Genomic DNA, 20,240 nt, shown 5'->3' with positions numbered 1-20,240 from the left:
GTTGGGAAGTTTCTTTTGAGAGGTTGAGAACCATGGTTGTAAGGCACAGGCTGGAGTCACCAGGATTAGTGTAAGGATGCTTGGCTCTGCTTTTTGACCACGCATGTATCAGTGAAAGAGGCAGAAAGCGTATAAAATAATCCCTGATTAGTTCATCCTCGGAGCATAGACCATGGACTGTTAGTATAGAAACCTGGCAGGAAAGTTTGGGCATTTTGCATTTTCATAAGTAGCTAAAAGATCTGTGTTTGGGGTGGATGTGGGGGTGGACCTGTTGCTACACAATGCTGAGCAGGTCTGCAAAGTTATTGTGCAGCCCGGAAGAAAGTCTGTTAAGCTATAATTCACGAGGGGGAGGGCAGGTTGTGCCTCCTTGTTTTTGAAGATAGAACATGGCTGTCATGTTGTCTGTACACACAAGGACTATCTGTCATTGAATATGTTGGAGAAAGGCTTTGAGGGCTAGGTGAATGGCTAACAGCTCCTGGTGGTTGTTGTGAAGGCCTTGATGGTGAGGTTGTCACAGACCCTCGACTGTCATGTTGTTGAGATGTACTCCTCAGCAGACTAGAGATGTGTCCATGGTGATGATCACTGGTGGAACAAGGTCAGCAAAGCGCCTGCACCAGATTGTTGCTGTTCCACCACTGCACAGAGTGGTGGGTAATGGCCTGTAACAACACTAGATCCTCTAACTGACCCTGCACTGTGACAATTGGATTGACAAGCACTCCTGAAGCAAGTGTATAGGCAGTCTGGTGTGAGGCAAGCAATGCATGAGGCCATCACACCTAAAAGGTGCATTACTGTGTGCATTGAAGTTGACCGAGTGGCTGAAAAAAAGGTCAGAACTGCTGGTATGCCTGCACCCTCTAGGTGCTGGGGAAAGCTTTGCCCACCAGGGCATTTAGGATTGACCCTAGGGAAGGTTGGACTTTGAGTGGCTCCAAGTAAGATTCTGTGGCATTTACTGTGAAAAGTAGGCTGTGCATGAAAACAATTACAACCTGAGTGTGGGCTAGCTATTCTGGTTTACTTACGATCTTGATCAGCAAAACATCTAGGTACAAGACAACAGAGGTTCCTCCCCTCCTTAGGTGAGTGGCTACCGCCGCTAAACATTTGGTGAACATCCTTGGAGCCATGGTGATACTGAAGAGCAGTACCTTGAGTAGTGTCGACTATTACCGTGAAGCAGAGATAGCACCAAAGTGCTGGATAAATTGGGATGTGAAAATAGGCATCCTTCAGGTCCACTGAGGCCATGAAGTCACCTTGCTGCAGCAGGTAGATGAAAGCCTCTAGGGTGACCATGTGGAAATATGGTAACAGAATGCATCCGTTAAGAGGGCAAAGGTTGACAACTGATCTTTCTTGGGAATGACAAAGTAAATAGAGTAGATTTTTCTGCTCTTATGTTGATGGGGAACTAGTTCTATGACTTCTTTGCATAAAAATACTTGAACTGTCTTGCAGTAACATGAGTTGAAGGTGCAGGTACAAAGTGGGATGTTTGGAAGCAATTAGATGAGCTTGAGACAATAGCCATACTGACTAATGGATAGGACCCATTGGTTTGTGATTTCCTCCCAGTGGGAAAGAAATCGCAGTCTTCCCACCTCCCCTTAAAGGTGCTGTGTGAGTGGGGGACAGGAGGGAAGATGCAGGGCAAGTCAATTCTTAGATGCTCCCTTTCTGGAGTAGCCTCCATCTTCCACTTTGGAGTTATTCCTTCTAAAGGAGCCACGTGAGAAGCCTCTACCTCCATGTTCATGATAACCCTGGTGCTACCAATGGTAGGACTGGGTTGGTTCTGGGGAAGTGGCCTTGGACCTTTAGCTAGCCTGCTGATTCTAAAAGGAGACCCTGCCAGAAGGGACTTTGATAGACCCCATTGCCTTGGCAGTCTCTGCAATCTTAATTCTTTCAAGCATGGTGTCAACCTGACATCCGAACAGGTTCTCCCCCTACTTTTAACGTATTGGTCTGGAATGTGCTGTAGGAGCCCTTCCATCTCCTCCCACTGAGCTCTACCATAAGAGGGGGAGGGAAGGGTTTGTGGTGGGAGGCCCAGAAAACTGGTGATGTGTCAGTGCGTAGTAACACCCACCACTACTATTCTCTGCAGCATCAATTCACTGTAGAGTGTTGCCTATGGCCTGGACTGCTGCTGTTTTCTAGCGTTCTTTATAATCAAGAAGTCTGGTGGGACATGACCCCTGATGTGGAGTGGGTTAGAGGAAGTGGACCTATATTTTTTTCTATATATAGAGTATGACTGCTCAGGATTTGACTGGGCCCTTAGCAATCAGAGGGGTGGATTTTATCATCCTCAGGAGCAAGAGAAGGTATCGAATGGAATTGCACTATCTTAGAAAACACCTCCACCAAATTGTAGTCATCCTCAGGGGTGACAGAGGTCCACCTTATGGTAGGCAGCAGCACACTGATTAACGCTATGGTAAGCCATGGTGCCATCTGGCAGGAAGACCCTGACTGTGACATGTTTTATATCTGGGCCTGTCTGAGGGACCACATCATAATCCTCCCAAGGATCATTAGAAGGGCCATGGTACAGTGGGGCACAGTCCTCAGCACGGAATAGAGACTAGGACTGCCGGTGTCCGAATCTGACCCCAGTGATCCCTGAGGGGAAGTCATAGGAGGTGAGAGAGGAGGTGGTGGCAGAAGTGAAGGTGTAGGAGGAACAGAATCTTTGCCTCCCTTGCTCACCAAGAGGCCTAAGGACAAAGATGCAGTGGCAGGACTTCTTCAAAAGCAAGCCAGCGCTTCTTCAGCATGGTCTTTTCTAAAGCAAAGACTTTGCCTGTGTGCAGCTGGAGGAAGATCTTGCTTTGGTTCTCAATCAATCAAGAAGAGCATTTGTAAAGCGCACTACTCACCTGTGAGGGTCTCAAGGCACTGAGGGGAGGGACTGCTCGAAAAGCCATGTCTTGAGATGTCTCCTGAAGGTAAGTAGGTCCTGTGTTTGACGCAGGTGGGTGGGAAGAGTGTTCCTTGTCTTGGCGGTGAAGTGGGAGAATGATCTGCCACCGGCAATTGTTCTGTGGATGCATGGGACAGTGGCGAAGGCAAGGTCGGTGGAGCAAAGCTGTCGGGTCGGGGTGTAGAAGGAGAGCCGTCTGTTGAGGTATTCTGGTCCGGTGTTGTGCAGTGCCTTGTGAGCGTTGGTGAGGAGTTTGAACGTAATTCTCTTGTTGACAGGGAGCCAGTGTAAGTCTCTCAGGTGGGCTGTGATGTGGCAGTGGATGTCAAGGAGGAGGCATGCAGAGGGGTGCTGTATGCGTTGCAGTCTTTTCTGGAGCTTGGCTGTGGGCCTGCGTAAAGGGCATTGCCGTAGTCCAATTTGCTGCTTACGAGGGCTTGGGTGACTGTCCTTCTGGTTTCAGTGCGGATCCATTTGTAGATATTCCGAAGCATGCAGAGGGTGTTGAAGCAGGAGGAGGAGATGGCGTTGACTTGCTGGGTCATTAATAGTGATGAGTCCTGGATGAATCGCAGGTTGCATGCGTGATTGGTGCGGTTCCCAGTGCGGCAGGCCACCATGAGTAGTCCCATGTAGAGGGGGTGGAGCCAAAGATGAGGACCTCAGTCTTGTCAGAATTCAGTTTCAGGCAGCTGTTCTTCATCTGTTTGGCGATGGCGTTCATTCCTTCGTGGAGGCTGGTCTTGATGATGGCGGGGTCCTTGATGAGGGAGAGGATCAGCTGGGTGACATCGGCATATGAGACGATGTTGAGGTTGTGAGATCAGGCGATGTCAGTGAGCGGAGCCATGTAGACATTAAAAAGGGTCGGGCTGAGGGACGATCCCTGGGGTACACCGCATATGATTTTGGTGGCTTCAGAGCGGAATGGAGGGAGGCGGACACTCTGACTTCTGCCGGTGAAGGAGGTGGTGATCCAGTCCAGGGCTCTATCGCGGATTCCTGCGTCGCTGAGGCGTGTGAGTAGGGTGCGGTGGCAGAGTGTGTCGACCGCAGCTGAGAGGTTCAGGAGGATGAGGGCTGCGGCTTCGCCATTGTCAAGTATGGTCCAGCTTCTGCAGCAGTCGCTCAAGCATTGGGCTTTCCTTGATCTCGTGAGCAGAGGCCTTCAGAGCTGACAATGGTTTTTAGCATCAACACCAATAGTGCTTTCCGCCTTGATGGTAGGGTCGGCTTCAAGGTTGTGGAGCAAACGGGCATCCTCTCACTCAAGACTTCTCAAAGGATCTTTCCTTCGCTCCGAGGCTTTACTTTGGTGTAAAACAGCGCTCAGGTGTTCATCATTTGAAGGCTCCATGTGCGGCTGATTCCAGGCTTTGAGGGAGGCTTGGGTATCAATAGTACTCACACAGGGCCATAACTAACGGGTGGATGAAGCATTGTCTAGAGGCTTTTCTTGCACAAATTCTTCCTCCTCTGGCTATGAAACATCAAAGTTGATGATCTTGGGACTAGGTTGGCATGTTGGGAGGTCGACTGACTCACCACATTCCTATTCTTCGGCATTGAGTGGGTTAGCTTCGCCGAAGATGCCCCACTTTTCTGAGGTGGTCTTGGACACTCTACTGTGGCCCACCATCTTTCTCGTCAATGAAGCAGAATTTTATTCCTAGGAAAGCCCAACAACAGGAATAGCACCGGCTCTCTTCAGGCCCTGGCAATAGGCAGAAACTGCAGAAAGCATAAGATCTTCCCTGGGATGTTTAGAAGAGCACTGTGGGCACCTTCTGACTCCATCACCTCAAGAGCATCTTCCTTCTCTGAAGGTAGTTGGAGCAGGCAGTGAGCCAAAAGGCCTTGAGGGCCAAGTGGTATAGCCACTCAACTACGACGGGTTTGAAGAGTGGAAAAGGCGGTGCAAGAACAAAGAAGTGCATTGAGGAGTCTTCTCGCAACTGGATGGAATGCAATGGACTCCAGGGCCACAACAGGAACCAACGAACTAGTAGCGACAGGAGTAACACTGATTCACATCCAAACCAGATGGTGGAGAAAAAACAATTTAACAATGGAGTTGGGGCCCATGTACATCCACTACCTTAACAGAAGTCACTAAAATCTTTGGACTCAAAAGACTTCTTTGAAAACAACCAAGCTGTAGTCAGCTAAGCCCAACATTAGATGGCAGGAGTATGCAGAGCATGGGTATCTACAGCCACATTTGCTATGAACATATTGTTATTAAGACTAATAACTGTGACAACTGTTTACCGGTTCAAATGAATGCCCCACTAAGAAAGTCAGAACTAAGTCGGAGTCCCATTGAGGAACACCAAAGGGACCAGTGGGAATAAATTTGTCAGTCCCTTCAAAAAGAAAACTGAATAAGGACTGTTAACCTGGCAGGCAAAAAAACACAAAGGCGCAATGTACCATTTGACCGTATTAATGGCACATTCCTATTGGGATAAGGACACTGTTAACTGCAGGATATTCGCCAAGCTTGCCTTCAAAGGGTTAATACCTTTTATTGGGTTACCAAGAAACAAATTTATTATATCTGCCAAAACAGGCTGATTTAGTTAATGAGCAGAAAGATAACGTCAACCACGTCTGAGGAGAGACAGAAGGCACTGAGATAGCTCCATTCAATCTAGAGGCATGAAAGGGGAGAGTCTGGCAACTGAAGAGGCTGAATCGGACCTCCTGATTAAGGCAGTACATCCCACTGAGTGGAAGTCACAGCACTGCACATAGGAAGAGGTGCATAAGGTCTGCGTTGCACATCCTTCTTGGCCCTTCTGGAATAATGACGTTAGCTTGAGTCAGGTCTTGGCAAAGCATTTTCAGAACCGGAGGAATAAATCGTATCAGAAGACACTCACAATCAAGCAGACATTTCTGCTTCAAATTAAATGTGTACCCCATGGTTCCCTGCGACAAATTCTGGAGGGCACAGAACATTTTTCAAGCAGTTGGCATTTTCGTGAGTAGCAAGAAGTCCACCTGAGGGGCACCCCACTTGGCAAAGAGATAAAACCAACTTTGGGTGGAGACGCTACTTATGATCCACTGAGGGTGAATCCACTGCAGTCTCTTAAAGGATCACTATGAAGTATGGTAGAGTTCTGTGGTGTTGGAAGCCCAGTCTTTGGACACACCACAGCAGACACTTGTGTGTTATTGAGTCCATGCAACTCCTACTGATAGTGTTTAGGTGTCCAGATTGCAACAGCTCTCTAGGGGTAGCTGAGGCAAGCAGATGAAGCTTATCCAGCAGGGATGTAAAGCACTTGCAATACCACAGTAGTCAGACAGTAACTCCCACACAAGAAAGAACCAGAGAAGAAAGAACCAGAGAAGAAAGAACCAGAGAAGAAAGAACCAGACTGCAAAAATATTCTTTATTACAGCACTAACTACTGGACTAGTATTGGTATATCTACCTTTGGAGATATCTACACACAATATACACACCAAATAAGCAGAAATAGCAGAAATTGTACAGGGCTCTACGGGGTGGGGGTGGGGGATACCATAAACTAGGAAAGTTGAGTGCGAAAGAGTGAACCCAACATAGGTAAGTGTGGTAGCAAGCTAGGGGCTGAGGAAGAACATAAACATCAGAGGTAAGTACAGCAAGTGTAGCCAGCGGCTGGTTGCAGAGTGGTTATCTACCCAGTGATCTCATAGACTAATACAGGGAAGATGCAGTTGGAATTTGTGAGTTTTAAGACCCCAAGGAATCCCAAAGAACAGCTGGAGAGTGTTCCCACCCAAGGGTACCCAGAAGACAGGAGTACCTACACCAGGGGACCCAGATGCATAGAGGTGAAAAGACATCGGAAACTCTCGCTGAAGTTTAAGGAGGCCTCGCTTGTCCAGCTGCTGTCATTACCCGTGGACCAGGCTGATGGAACCCAAGGGCAGATTCTGGTCGTAGAAGACCTGAAAGGGAAGGGGACAGACTCCATCACCCTCAGAGGAGACCAGGTGGTGCAGGTGGCAATGCCCACACTCCTAGCCATGAAGTTCCTGCAGGTTGGTGAAGTGAAAAGTCCAGCTGCGGGGTCCAGGAGCTGCAGAAGATACTAGGAGTCACCTACGAGCTGTTCCACATCGGTCACGGCAGTGCAGGAGGGACAGTGACCAGCGAGGTTGTCAACAAGCACTGGCAAATTCAAGCAGGAGCTGAAGATGGTTTTGCAAGATTTTGGGGACAAGCGAGGTCCAGGAGACTCAACCCTTAAGGGGGAGTCAGGGCTAGCTCTCAGCACACAGGAAGGCCAGCATAAGTCATCAGAGCCCCCACAAGTGACCCACAGGTGATGGATATAGGGAGTCACAAGGAGGCCTCATCAACACAACAACACATAAGTCTCACATCGCAGGAGCTGCAGAACGGAGGCTGATCTTCGAGTTGGGGAGTGCGGGAGGTTGGGGCTTCTTGGTGCCTGAAGATCTCTCAGAGGAAAAGTCAACAAGCCTTGGCAAGAGCAACAGTTGCCGTGCACAGGAGTTCTAGTTCAGTGGCAGGAGCCCACCAGCTTCTGACCAGCACTTTGGTCAGAAGACCAGCAGGACCGAGAGGAGGCCACAGAACAACCACACCTGTGACGCAGAGCCATTCGATGGCCGTGGGACAGCAGACCCACCAGACAGTTGACACTGTCTTGAGGTGCCTGCAGATATAGGGGGGTGATTTTTCAATCCAAGGAAGATTCCTTCATGCTTCCACGAGCAAACAGAGTCCTTGAGACCCTGGAGGATGCACAGCTTTGGATTTTGCAGAATTCTTGCAGGATCCTGAGAAACAATATTGCAATGGGAGCATTCCCACTAGAAGCAGACATTCGGTTCCAAAGCAGACCAGCAGCGATTCCAGAGGCCAGGAGCAGAAGATGTCTTGCAGAGTTCCTTGTAGAGTCTCGCTTGACGAATCTGAGGACCCACCATCATGTGAGCCCTTAAGTAACCCTAAAAGGCGGTTGGTCTGTCTCTGAAGTGACCCTCCTATCAGAGGGGGTCAGGGTCGTCATTAAACTGGCCTAACCAGTCAGATGTTTCCAAGGGCCTCTGCCTACCTTGTTCCAAGATGGCAGATGTAATCACCCACCAGGCAGAAATCTGTGCACCCCCCCCCACATGGAGGTGGTAGACAAGGGGGTGGACACTCCTCTGTCCTTTGTGTGGTTTCACGCCATAGCAGGGACCAAGGCCCCTGCCCTGCTGCAAACCGGGTTATGCAAGGCAGGCACAAAATGTGCCCCCTTCAAAGCAGTCTTGAGGCACGGAAAGGCCACCCCACCCTTGCCCAGAGACCTCTATTTCGAAAGGAGAGGTGGTCACACCTCTCCCTTGCAGGAAATCCTTTGTTCTGCCTCCCTCTGCTTGAGCTAAGTTCATCAGCAGGAGGGCAGAACAGGGTCAGCAGCATTGAGGGCTGGCAGCCAGACCAAAATTCCCCGCACTGGTGCAAACAGGGTTATGCAAGGAAGGAACAAAATGTGCCCTTCAAAGCAGTCTTGTGGCGTGGGGAGGCCACCCCACCCTAGCCCAGAGACCCCTAGTTCTAAAGGAGAGGAGGTCACACCCCCCCCCCCCCTCCTACAGGAAGCCCTTTGTTCTGCCTTCCCCCTGCTTGAGTTGGATGAGCAGCAGCAGGGCAGAACACTGTCTGCACAGCGTGGACTGTCAGGCAGACCCTGGATGGCTGTACAAAACTATTTTGGGGATCTTCTAAGGAACCCGCAGAGTACATGGTATCATGCAACTAACAGTGAAATCAGTGTTGTTGCATGATTCCAACAGGTTTGATACCAAACATGCCTAGATTTGGAGAAACCATTATGCAGCTGGACTACTCATACAGACCAGTGTCCAATACATGTCTTAAAATGGCTCCATCGCAATAACAAAGCCCAGAGAATGGAGTCTGGTGTTTGTAGGGGTACTCTGTTCATGCAGGAGTACCCTCACACTTAGGGACATGCACCCTGCTCTTGGGCTGAAGGGCCTACCACAAGGGTAACTTACAGTGCTTAAGTGCAGTGACCGTGTGGTAAGGCAAGCCTTACATCTGGGTTGAAAGGGTGCATATGCACATTTCACACAGGCTGCAATGGCAGGCCTGCAGACAGTTTTCATGGGCTCCTATGGGTGGCACAATACATGCTGCAGCCCATGGCAGACCATGGTGTACCAATGCTCTGGGTACCTAAGTACCATATACTAGGGACTTAAAGGGGTGCACCAGTATGCCAACTGCGGGGCAAGAAAGTTACCAAGCAACCAAATTTAGAGAGCACAGCCACTGAGGTCCTGGTTAGCAGGATCCCAGTGAACTACAGTCTAAACATACTGACATCAGGGAAAAAGTGGTGGTAACTATGCTAGAAAGATGATACTTTCCTACACCAGAGGCCTTTGATTTCCACCTCTCCCAGATGCCTGCCCCATCCCAGGAATGATGCAACTGTCACCACGGTCAGATCAGGTTGGGGAAAGGAGAGGGGTTTGCCGCTGACACAATTGCAGTTCGTTAGCCACCACTGCAGAGCTTTTGCAGTTCCTTCTGAGATCTGTAGCATGTCAGAGAGATTCCCCTTAAACCGCGCCCAGTGCAACTTCGGGCCCTCCTAGGCACTACTATCTCTACGTCAGCGGAATGCAATGGCATGTACTAGGCGTTAACAGGTTTCTTTATGTCTCTTCACAGGCAGTACAGCACCTGGGTAAAAGTTGGCACAATGTAAAAACAGTGAACTGAACTGATATGCTTAACAAGGTAGCTGACATCCACCCCTCAAATAACCAGAATCTTTCCTCCTCATTTCTATTTCTGGCCTCCAAGGTGATTACTTTTTCTAGCTTTTTAATATAACATAGAAGACTAATGCAGAGCTGGAAGATGAAAACTGCTATTTATTTCCAGCGCATGGGCTCAACTGGGCTGCTATTGTGGCTTAGTCTAGCTTACACTGTTTATCTATGTAGTGTCATGCTGCTACCAGAAGCACAAGTAATGTCTGGCCAAAATCGGTAGATTCCTGTAATCCTCTAACATTTACAACACAAAATGTAACTGGCCAAACACACACAAAGGATTAATACAAACCTTTAGGTATGGGAAAGCCATTGTCTGCTACTTTACCAACTGGTGTGGCAGGTAGGGAGAGGGAAGTTTGGACAGCAGAGTCGATCTGGTCACAGTCCTGAGTTGGAGAACTAGGAGCAGACTTTCTTACTCCGTCGGTTTGCCTTTCCCGTACTGCTAGTTCTTGCCTCAGATCTGTGGATAAAGAAATATACTGTAGCTTGTGGATACTGTGGACAGAATTTATGCGTGCACATTGGTAGGTCACCGACAAGAGTTATTTGTAATTTTAGTGCTCCATTTAGGGTAAGAAAATAAGTTACTTACCTTTAACTGTAGTTCTCCAGTATCAGTATTTTCATCGGTTCACATGCTTGAATCATTCCCTGTCGAACTGTGGGTCCCACTATACCATACACAGCAGTAGAGAATATTCTAAATTAGAGTTAATGTTATAGACATTCACTTTAATAGCTTATTAGGGTCATTTAAAAAGACCCAAAGTCCAGCCAACCAGGCAACAGCACCCTTTGGAAGCCGCACCACAGAGGCTACGGTCTCAGATTTTCAAGCACAAGTAAGATGTATATAACATGTAAAGAAGGTGAGCCTCTAATGGGATGAGGGTGGGTTGCATGTGAAACTATAAAATATATCAATACTAGCGAACTACAGTTAAAAATAACGAATTTACTTCTCCAGTATTGGATCTTTCATAGATTCACAAGCTCGAATCTGAAGTCAGCACTAAGCATTTGTAAACACAACATCATATAAGGACATTGCGGAAGGTTGGAAACAAAATTGGATCACCTTATTGATGCTGTAAAACTGCTTGTCCTACTGCTGCATCACTTCTCAGCCGTACCCAGGCAGTATTGCTTGGTAAAGATGTGCCTGCTGGACCAGGTTTCTGCTCAGCATATCTGTTGAATGGGCACACCAGCAAAAAGAGCTGTGGTAGTTGAGATTGCCCTAGTGGAATGCACCTTAACTGTGTGTTAAGGGTTTTCCTGCTCGTCTGTGGCAGAAGTAAATAGTTTTTGCAATCCATCTTGTTAAAAAGACTGCTTCAGTACTGGAAATCATTTTCTCAAATTTCCATGTGCAATAAATAATTGGTTTGTTTTCCGGAACTATTTTGTTCTGCGTAAATAACATTTAAGCCATCTTTTGATGTCTAGAGTGTGAACAGATCCCTCTGCACTTGTTTGAGGATTGGGGAAGAATGTTTTTAGCACCATGGGCTCATTTATGCGGCAATCTGAAGGTACTTTTGATATGAATTTGGGATTTATGTATATTTTAAATCGCATGAAGTTTTTTTTCTTTTATTGTAAGTGCCTGTATGTCGCAAATTTTTTTGGGCTGAATGTTTAATATTTATTCATTTAAGATTTCCTAATACAATTTTGGTTTGTGAATTCGCTATGTAGATACCTACTCTAGGTACATTATCCAAACATTTGAACTCATTGCAAAAGAGCTAACATAAGATTATTTGTAGCAAATATGAACAATGATAGCAGTTAGCAACAAAATGGTACTGGGGTTGACATATAGAACAAATGCAGCTGAGGTCAAGTTTTGATTCATTTCAGTTTACTCAATTCGGTGAATATCTTCTCATGAAGCAGATGCCCTCTCAAGTTAGCTACAAAATAAATTGCATGTTCATAGAGCCACTGATAAGTTTGTAGATTCAGCACTGACAGTAAACAGAACAATGTAAATCGAGAGAAACAATTAACAAAACATGGAGTCCGGTCTAAATGTCCCCCAAACCAAGCCTCTCTCCCCCCCCCCAGTATAACTGCATAACTGTCACTTCGCCTCTACCCAAGGATCATCATTAGAACAGTTTGTTAGTGGTTTGTCTTGTTCGTAAGTGACCTATAGGGGGAGGTATGCCATTAAGGGTTCAGTTATCAGTCTTAGTATATTGATTGCCTATTCCAGTACTAATTCTGTGTTATGAGCCTCTGCTTCACCAGTGTTCGTATCATGTTCCGGTTCGCGTAGATGGGTCAGCATCGTGCCCCAGCTAGCAGATAGAGGATATTTACGCATGCCCATAATGTCTTCGCATCTTAGCGCTACTCCCTCAGCTTCCGCCCACACTAAAAAAAGAGTTCTCCCACGTCAGCACGGATGGAAGCTCGGTGGCTTTCCATCTCTTAGTGACGAGACGCTTGGCTGTCAGAGGTCCAGGAATCTCTTGGAGGCTTTTTGCTTTCTATCTCTCTGGAAGAGACCAAGGATACAGGATTCCCAAGTGGTTAATAGTGGGAGGGATGAGCATGTCTATAGGCATTATTTAACTCTGTGCCAATAAATGTTTAAGGAGGGGCAAGACCACAACATGTGAAGGATATCCGCACCTATTAGTCTACAGCAGGAGCAAGCGGCGTCCACACGATTGAAGTATTTGTTATTGTGGGCCGGTGTGAGGTAAGCTCTGTGAATAATATAAAATGGGATAAGGCGGAATCTGGAGTTGCGGGGGATGTGAGTATAGCTGGATAATGCCGCTTCCCATGCTTTTTCCGCAAAGGGTTCAGCCAAGTCGCCCTCCCCGCTCGTGTGCAGCACAGTGTGGGTATATAGTGTTTGCACTCTAAGCGCGTCAGTAAACCACTGTGTCAGGTGTCTGCCTTGACCCATAGCCTGAATGTATTGCACTAGTAGGGGGTTCAGTTGCCATATCCCCACCCCCCACCACCACCACCTGCAAGATAGTGCCATCACCAATTAATTGTGTAGCAGAAATTGTCTCGCCGGGAGGCCAGTCTCTGCTGTCAGTTCATTAAATGGAGTGAGCCTATTTTCGCTGTAGAGGTCAACCAGTGTGCATAGATCTGCAGCGTGCCAAGGCCCAAGTGGTGGTTGGGAGCTGTGCACCGCGCTGCATACCAGGCAGTGGCAGTGCTGGGGCACAGGGAATGGTTTCACTTGTGAGGCACAGACACCTGCAGAAGCAACGATGAGCCACATTTAAAAAAAGCTCTACAGGTGGTTTCACGGTCGTGAGGGGGTGGAAGAGGTGCATGATCTGGGTAAGTGTCCAGGGTGGGGAATTGGTTGCCATTTCAGATAGTTGAAGGCCCGCCAGCCATCGTGCCACCTACGGAAGCTGAGAGGCCAGGTAATGCTGTTCCATATTTGGCAACGATAGGCCGCCATGGCTCAAAGGGGAGTAGAGCTTTTTCAACACCACTCTGCATCTGCCTTTGATCCAGATAAGTTCCCTCATTCTGGGTTCTAACTCGCTAAAAAAAAAAAAAAATAGCCGGGCGTAGAAGGGTAAGTCGGAGAAGAAATATAATAAGCGGGGGAAGCACTACCATCTTCAGGAGGGCAATTCTTCCTGCCACTGAGAGTGGCAATGTTTGCCAAAAGGTCATTTGGGAGCGAATAGATGACACTGCCTTTCTGAGGTTTCCATCATGAAGATTCTTCTCCCTGTGGAATATGTGTATACCCAGGTATCGGAACGTCCTGAGTTGCTAAGGAACACAAACTCCCGAGAGTCGCAAGCCTGGGTCCGGCAGATCTGTAATGAAGGGCAAGAAGAATGATTTTGCCCCGTTAACACGCAAGCCAGATAGGGTGGCAAATTGTTGCAAAATGACCGCAATTTCAGGAGGGACGTTATCAATGTGTCTGAAGTACAAAAGAAGATCATCTGCATATAAAGATAAGGTATGTGGGCCGCCGCACAGTGGGATGCTCCATGCCTCTCCTCTCCTGTGAAGCTCTGCAGCCAGGGGTTCCATTGCCAGAGAAAACAGTAGCGGAGAGAGGTGGCAGCCCTGCTGAGTACCCCTGCCCACCTCAACCGGCTCAGAAATGATCGTGCTAACCTTGGCCCTGAACTGGGGCCGGGTATAGAACAGTTTCACCATGCGTAGAAAATGGGGGCCGAGACCAAATCGCTGTAGCAACTTGAACAGATAAGACCATTCCAAAGAGTCAAAGGTTTTCTCCAAATCGAGTACCAGACATCCTGCTCAAGGCCAATCCTGCGTCGAATATCTCATGACTCAAAATAGGCGTCTGATGTTGTGGGAAGTGTCCCATGCTGGCACAAATCCTTTCTGGTCCGGATTAACCAGCTGAGGGACCAGGGGCACCAATCGCATTGCCAAGGCCTTGGCCAGCATTTTATAGTCAGTATTGAGCATCGCCAGTGGTCTGTAGGAGCCTAGCTCCGATGGACCCTTGCCAGGCTTGGGGAGCGACATCAGTAGCACCTCTTGTTGCGATGCAGGCAGGGACGCTGTCCGCAGTGCCTCCTAATAGAGACAGAGAAGGCATGAGTGCTGCAGAGAAGGACATATAAAAGTCGGACGGAAGGCCGCCTGGGGTTTGGCCTGCGGACAAAGCATGTGTACTATCTTGCACTTCAGATAGTGTCAGGGCTGCTTCCAGTTATCCTCGCTGGTCGTCTGTCAAGGTAAAGTGGTCAAAGAGAAACATTTGTTGTATTCAGTCGGGCCTGTTGTCGCAGTGGAGTGGTAAACTGTCTCATAGTATCATGTGAGCTCAGAATGGATTTCTTGGGGAGTGTGGAGCATATTCCCGATTGCTGAGCGGAGTTCCATAATAGGACTGCGGTCTTGATCTTGGCGAATGAGCCAGGCCAACAATTTGCCCGACTGGTCAGCCGTTGCGTGTATGCAGGCCAAATGGGCTGCATAATTTAAACAGCGCAGACTCTCTAATAGGGATATATGTTCTGCTCGGGCAGACAACAGTTGTTGAGTTTCTGACGAATGTTGGGCAGTGTTCTGTTCATGTTGCATCAGGGACCTCTCTACTCTAGTCAGGTTGAGCTCGATGGATTTGCTCAAGTTCCACTGTGTGCCCATTCAATGGCCTCTGATGAAGACTTTAAATGCTTCCCATTTGACAAGGCCAGAAGACGCCGTACCAATGTTGTGCTCGAAATATTCGGGAATCACTCGGTCTAGGGATGTTTTAAATACTGTGTCCTCTAACAGTTCTGGGCAGTCTCGCCAGGCAGAAACACTTCAGGGAGATACGTCCCATCCCAGTTGCATAAGCTGTGGATTGTGATCCGAGTGAGTACGGCCCAAATAGTCAGACCCCAGCACTGCAGGATACAGGTTAGTTGTACATATTATTCTGTCAAGACGGACATGCAGTTGATGTGGGACAGAAAAGAATGAGTAGACTCTGCAGTTAGCATTACGTTGGCGCCATATGTCCAATAATTGCCAGTTCTGGAGCCAGTTAAGTAACGCACGTGCAGCCGCCATGGCAGGCGCATTAGGCAATGGCGGGAAAGATCGGTCTAGATAAGGATCCAGTACGCTATTAAAATCACCCCCGACAGCCAGGGAAAGTCACTCTAACGAGAAAGTAGGCTGGATAATGTGTGGAAGAATGAGGCCTGATCAGTGTTCAAAGCATATATGGATCCTAGCACCACTGCAAGGCCAGCGAGGCGTCCACGTACCAGAACATATCGCCCCTGCACATCAATAATTTGATCTTCTGCTACAAAAGAAATGCCTGGTCTAATTCAGACAAGAGCCCCTTTGGCATAGGAGGAGTAACCGGTCACGTAAAGCTGCCCTCGCCAACACCGTTGTAGTCTAGCTACTTCAGGTTGCGCAAGGTGAGTCTCCTGCAAGAGCGCTATATGAATCGAGTGTCTTAAGATATAAATATATGGAATATCTATGTGCTGGTGTGTGTATGCCTTGCACATTCCATGTGAGGATAGTAGAGGGGTTCTTGGTGGATCAGTAGGTTGATAATGCCCCAGTGTCCCACCCCTAGAGGCAGGGGATTTCGCGCAACCAGCGTCAGGACCCCCACGGGATCGTCATAAGGGGAATTCAGGCTCCATTCAGAAATAAACAAATACAACTTAGGACCACCAACTGATGGAAAAGTAACGTGAGAGCATACCATTAGAGCAGAGGGACAACTGGTATCTGCCCAACTAAAGCAATTCGCCTATTTGGCATAACAAATGTGAGGGAGAGGGTCCCCACGAGTAGAGGAGTGGGATGCGCGTGGTGAGCTGTGTTCGACAAAATCTAGGGCTTAACCCCTAGCCCAGCATAAGCGCGGGTGGCCAACGTTTGCAGGGTATAGCAATTTGTATAGGGGACATAAGGCAGTGCGCCGCCCGATGAACAGACACCGGCCGCAGGAGATGCCAAGGCCGGCTCCAGTGCCACTGAGCCACCTGTCAGAACGCAGGTAAGATAGTAAGGGCATTCGAGGGATAGAACTGGATTGCAGCAAAGTGCGGCCTCCCAGGTGCCACATACAGTGTCACCGCTAACTGAATAATTGTCAGACGTATGTCAATCTGGTAAGTTCAGAGTAGTTCATCTGCTGTCAGTGGTGTCACCGTAGGGCGGGTGGAAGACCCCACCTCAGAAGATGTTTTGGGGGAGGAACCATCTTCACCATTAGAATTTGTGAGCTCCGCTTCTACATCCGAGGTGACTGAAAGGACATTAATGGTTGGTGCAGATTGTAGTGCACAACTGGGCTCTTGTATAATTAGTTCCAGATCGATCTCACTTCCTTCGGGGCAACCAGACGTTTTTTGCAACTTCTCTGTTTGCGGGACTGCAGACCCCTGCACCGCTGGTCTATTCCAACGTCTTGTTTGCTGATCAGATTTGTGGATTCCAGCCATTCCCAGGTCGTCCCCGGTGTGTCAAAGAAGTGCGTTTTACCGTAAGCTGCTACTCGCAACATGGCTGAAAAGAGGAGGGAGTATGACAAGTTAAGGACACGGAGTTTGTGTTTTATTGATGAGAAGGAAGCATGTTCTCTCAATGGTGTAGTTCGGGAATAGCATAACCGGGGTGTGGTCCACTCTGATTGTTTTGAGTGATCTCACTGCACGCAGGACAATATCTCTCTCCGCGTAGTGCAACAGGCGGAGTAGGAGGGGCACACCAAGCGCCCAGTGGACGGGCTCTGGTGGGGGAAAAAAAATCAGCAAGATGAAGCAGAGTCTCTCCCCTCACCTTCAGCTCCTTGCGCCGTGGCATTCACATTCGGGCCCAGCGGCAGCCCCCGTCTCAGTATGTCTTTAGCTGTCAGTAATGGGAGCTGGAGCTTTGGCGAACCAATGCAGACGGGTCACCGCCACTCACAGGGCCCAGCTCTGCTTCACCACCACCTTGCCCAGTCCACCACTGCCTGTTTCACCTCGTCAGGGCTCAATGGCGCCCCCCCCCATTCCTCCCCCCCCCCCCAGTGCCCTTTAACCCCCCTCCCCGCCACCTTAGACGCAGCTCATGGTTAGTAATGCTGGAATGGGTTTCAGCTGAATATGTGGTTGTTCCGAAAGAAGCAGGAGTTCCATGAAACAGAACCTCGGCCATCTGGGAGCAATGATAATTAACGGCATGGTTTCTTTTCATTCCCTTTTCATTTTCTTGAGAATCCTCGATATTAACAGGAGCAGTGCAAAATCGAATGTAAACATTCTGATCATCCAATAGAAAACGCATTCCTGTACGACCCTTTCTGGTGATGACAACTTACATAATATTGGCATTTCCGGATGTTGTTGGTTGCAAACAGATCTAGCTTCTGTTTTCCCCAGTGGGTCAATATCTCCTCGAGTTTTTTGAACGAGTTCCCACTTGTGACAGCTGGTAGATGTTCTTCTCAATGGGTCCAGTAGCACATTTGATGCTTCGGGGACATGCTTCGCCTTCAGTTCACCTTAACCTCCAATATTCCATTTCTACAAACTAGCTATAACTCCTTTTCAAGATTCAAACCTCTCCTTTTCTGAAATGCATGCCCCTGCAACCTAACATTACAAAGCCTCCTCTAGCTTATATAATAGTCCCACCAACCATGTGCATGTTAACATCCCTGCCCACTAATGATAACAAATAATAATTTAATCACCATAGGAAACTGGGTGAATGCATGGAATGGTTTGTTTGGGCACACAAGACTAATCCGAATAGTTAACATTAACCAACAGTACTGTACTAACCACTAACTTTGGGTTCTGCAATACCGTGCTGCCCGGCTTAAAGCACTTCCATGCCTTGTCAGGGGTAGTATGTGCTATATAAATGTTACAATTACAATGGGTAGCAGATTTTAACAGCAAGGAATGAATAAAAGTAACAATGCTCAGCGTTCTTGAGCCCAAATGAGAGCAAGAGAAAATTAAAACTACTTTATGAGAAGACTATGAATGCCATAAGAGAAAAGTCTTATGACTATACATGGAAATCCCCTACGTGAGAAGGAGTGGTTTCTTACCTGTAACTCCAGTTCTCTCGTAGGGGTATTTCCATGATAGTCATAAGCAACCCTCCCTGCTCCCCGGTGGAGTTGACATAAAGATATCTACAATAATGATAACGATGTTGTTAATTAAAAGAATGTTCAGGTTTCTTCATGTCATATTACAAGCCTAAAAAAAGAATTGAGGCAACTGCCTTTTGCTGTGCATGATGGGATACAGGAAGACTTTCCTTTATTAAAGGCACAGCTCTATTTACATCCTGTATAATGGCAGCCTATGGGCTGCACTGCCCTGCATTGTTTCATTCTCATTTGAAGGTGTAAATAAAGTTGGAGAATATGTTTTTGCTACATTTCTAGAATAAATACATTTTTAAATGTGTATCTGTACCACAGCTTCCTTTCTTTCCAACCTAAAGAATGAACAATTTGGCCTTTGTAGCTTTTCACCTAGGCTGCACATTGATATTCTTAAGTGACTTAATAGGCCTTTTTCAGGAAAGGCAAACAACTACACTTAAGAATACACTACAGAACAGTGCTACGAGGTCCCCGCAGGCGTGCAGAACTATTCAGTGCTTATGACTATCATGGAAATTCCCCTACAAGAGAAATATCAGAATCCCAAAGTAGGGAATGACTGCAGTATGGACCTTCAAAAATGCAACACATTCCGTACAATAACCTCCAAAACAGCCATCACCACTACCTATTTCCCCAGAATGATTCAGCTGCCTAAAAACTAATTCAATTGAGAGGCCCCCATTGAGTTTCCCTGAGCCTCACGCTCTTCCAACTCAAAAAACGTATTAGCCTCCAAACATTCAACTAGCCAGTTGTGCAGACTCAAAACCAATTCTTGGAGGTTCAAATGTCAATACGGGAGAAGTCACAAGCAAGCTCAAAAATGGTAGCTGGAAAGGAGGAATCTAACCCTGTTGCATGGAAAGAATGCATGCCCGAAAAATAATCTCTTGTGCGGGCACCACAATGAGCAGTAACTATGGAATCATCTAGGGAAACCACCATTGCGGGGGCTACATGGTTGCCATCAGAATCATCTGGGCTTTTGAGTATGATAGTTTGATTAATACTGGGGTAGTGTAAAATACTGCATCCTCGTAAGAAATACGCAATTTTACCTGCACTCATAGGAATAAGTCAGGTCTTCAGGTAATTGAGGTGAAGGACAGTGTTTTGCAAAAGAGAACATGTTATACACATGATAAAAACAAAATCTTCTGCTGCAATTTAAACATGTTTTGAAACCGGGAGCCTTTCATTCAAGGAGTCTTAAAACATCTTGCTGCTTTCCTTAAGTAAAGCCTTGCTCGATCACTATTTTTATCTAGGAGTCCACATACTTAAATTTCTTTCTCTACTCGTTAGGCAGAAATGATGCTGCAGACGAAGAATGTTTTTGCCTTACCACAGCCACTCGGACGGCTGAACATGGGTTTTTCTCTTAGGCTACATAGTGTTTTCTCTTTGTGGCTTTAATTTTCATCAGAACTGCAGCCCCGGTGAATGCAGCTGTGAAATAAATCCCCAATATAGCATCAATTAAACTTTCTGCAATGAGATACAGTTTTGATGTTGCTTTGTGTTGATTTTTGAAGAGTACCAAACATTTGAATAGTAGAACTGATTTGGAGAAGTTAGGCTTTGAAGCACCTTTTAGAAAGACTTTGTGAAATGTGTTGGTGTAAGCCACCAGTCTTGCTCTTAATGGAGGATGTTGAATGAACTGTTGAAGAATATACTCCCAGTATGGTGATGCAAGTTGCTTTGACGCTGCATCTTTGTACAGTGTAGTGTTGTGAGCCAGTGAATATTCCCACGTGGAGTATGGCACGAGATTATCATATTGTAGCATCTGCATTTAGGCATGCTCTCTCTTGTTGAAGCTTGCTCTCTTGTCGAACC

The 20,240-nt window shown here is 47.3% G+C and overlaps 1 protein-coding gene across 2 annotated transcripts in view; it reads right to left on the bottom strand.

Moving 5' to 3' along the window:
* Nucleotides 1–20,240, bottom strand: part of NDEL1 (nudE neurodevelopment protein 1 like 1) — a 354,675-nt gene that overhangs the window by 178,192 nt on the left and 156,243 nt on the right. For both annotated transcript variants that reach the window (XM_069200297.1, XM_069200298.1), the window contains exon 6: nt 10,065–10,238. In XM_069200297.1, the coding sequence (XP_069056398.1) occupies nt 10,065–10,238 (174 nt within the window). The remainder of the gene's footprint in view (nt 1–10,064; nt 10,239–20,240) is intronic.

Source organism: Pleurodeles waltl, chromosome 7 (assembly GCF_031143425.1).
Source record: "Pleurodeles waltl isolate 20211129_DDA chromosome 7, aPleWal1.hap1.20221129, whole genome shotgun sequence".
Taxonomy (NCBI): Eukaryota; Metazoa; Chordata; class Amphibia; order Caudata; family Salamandridae; genus Pleurodeles; species Pleurodeles waltl.
Note: the sequence above shows the minus strand (reverse complement) of the source record. Positions and strands in the feature narration are given on the sequence as shown.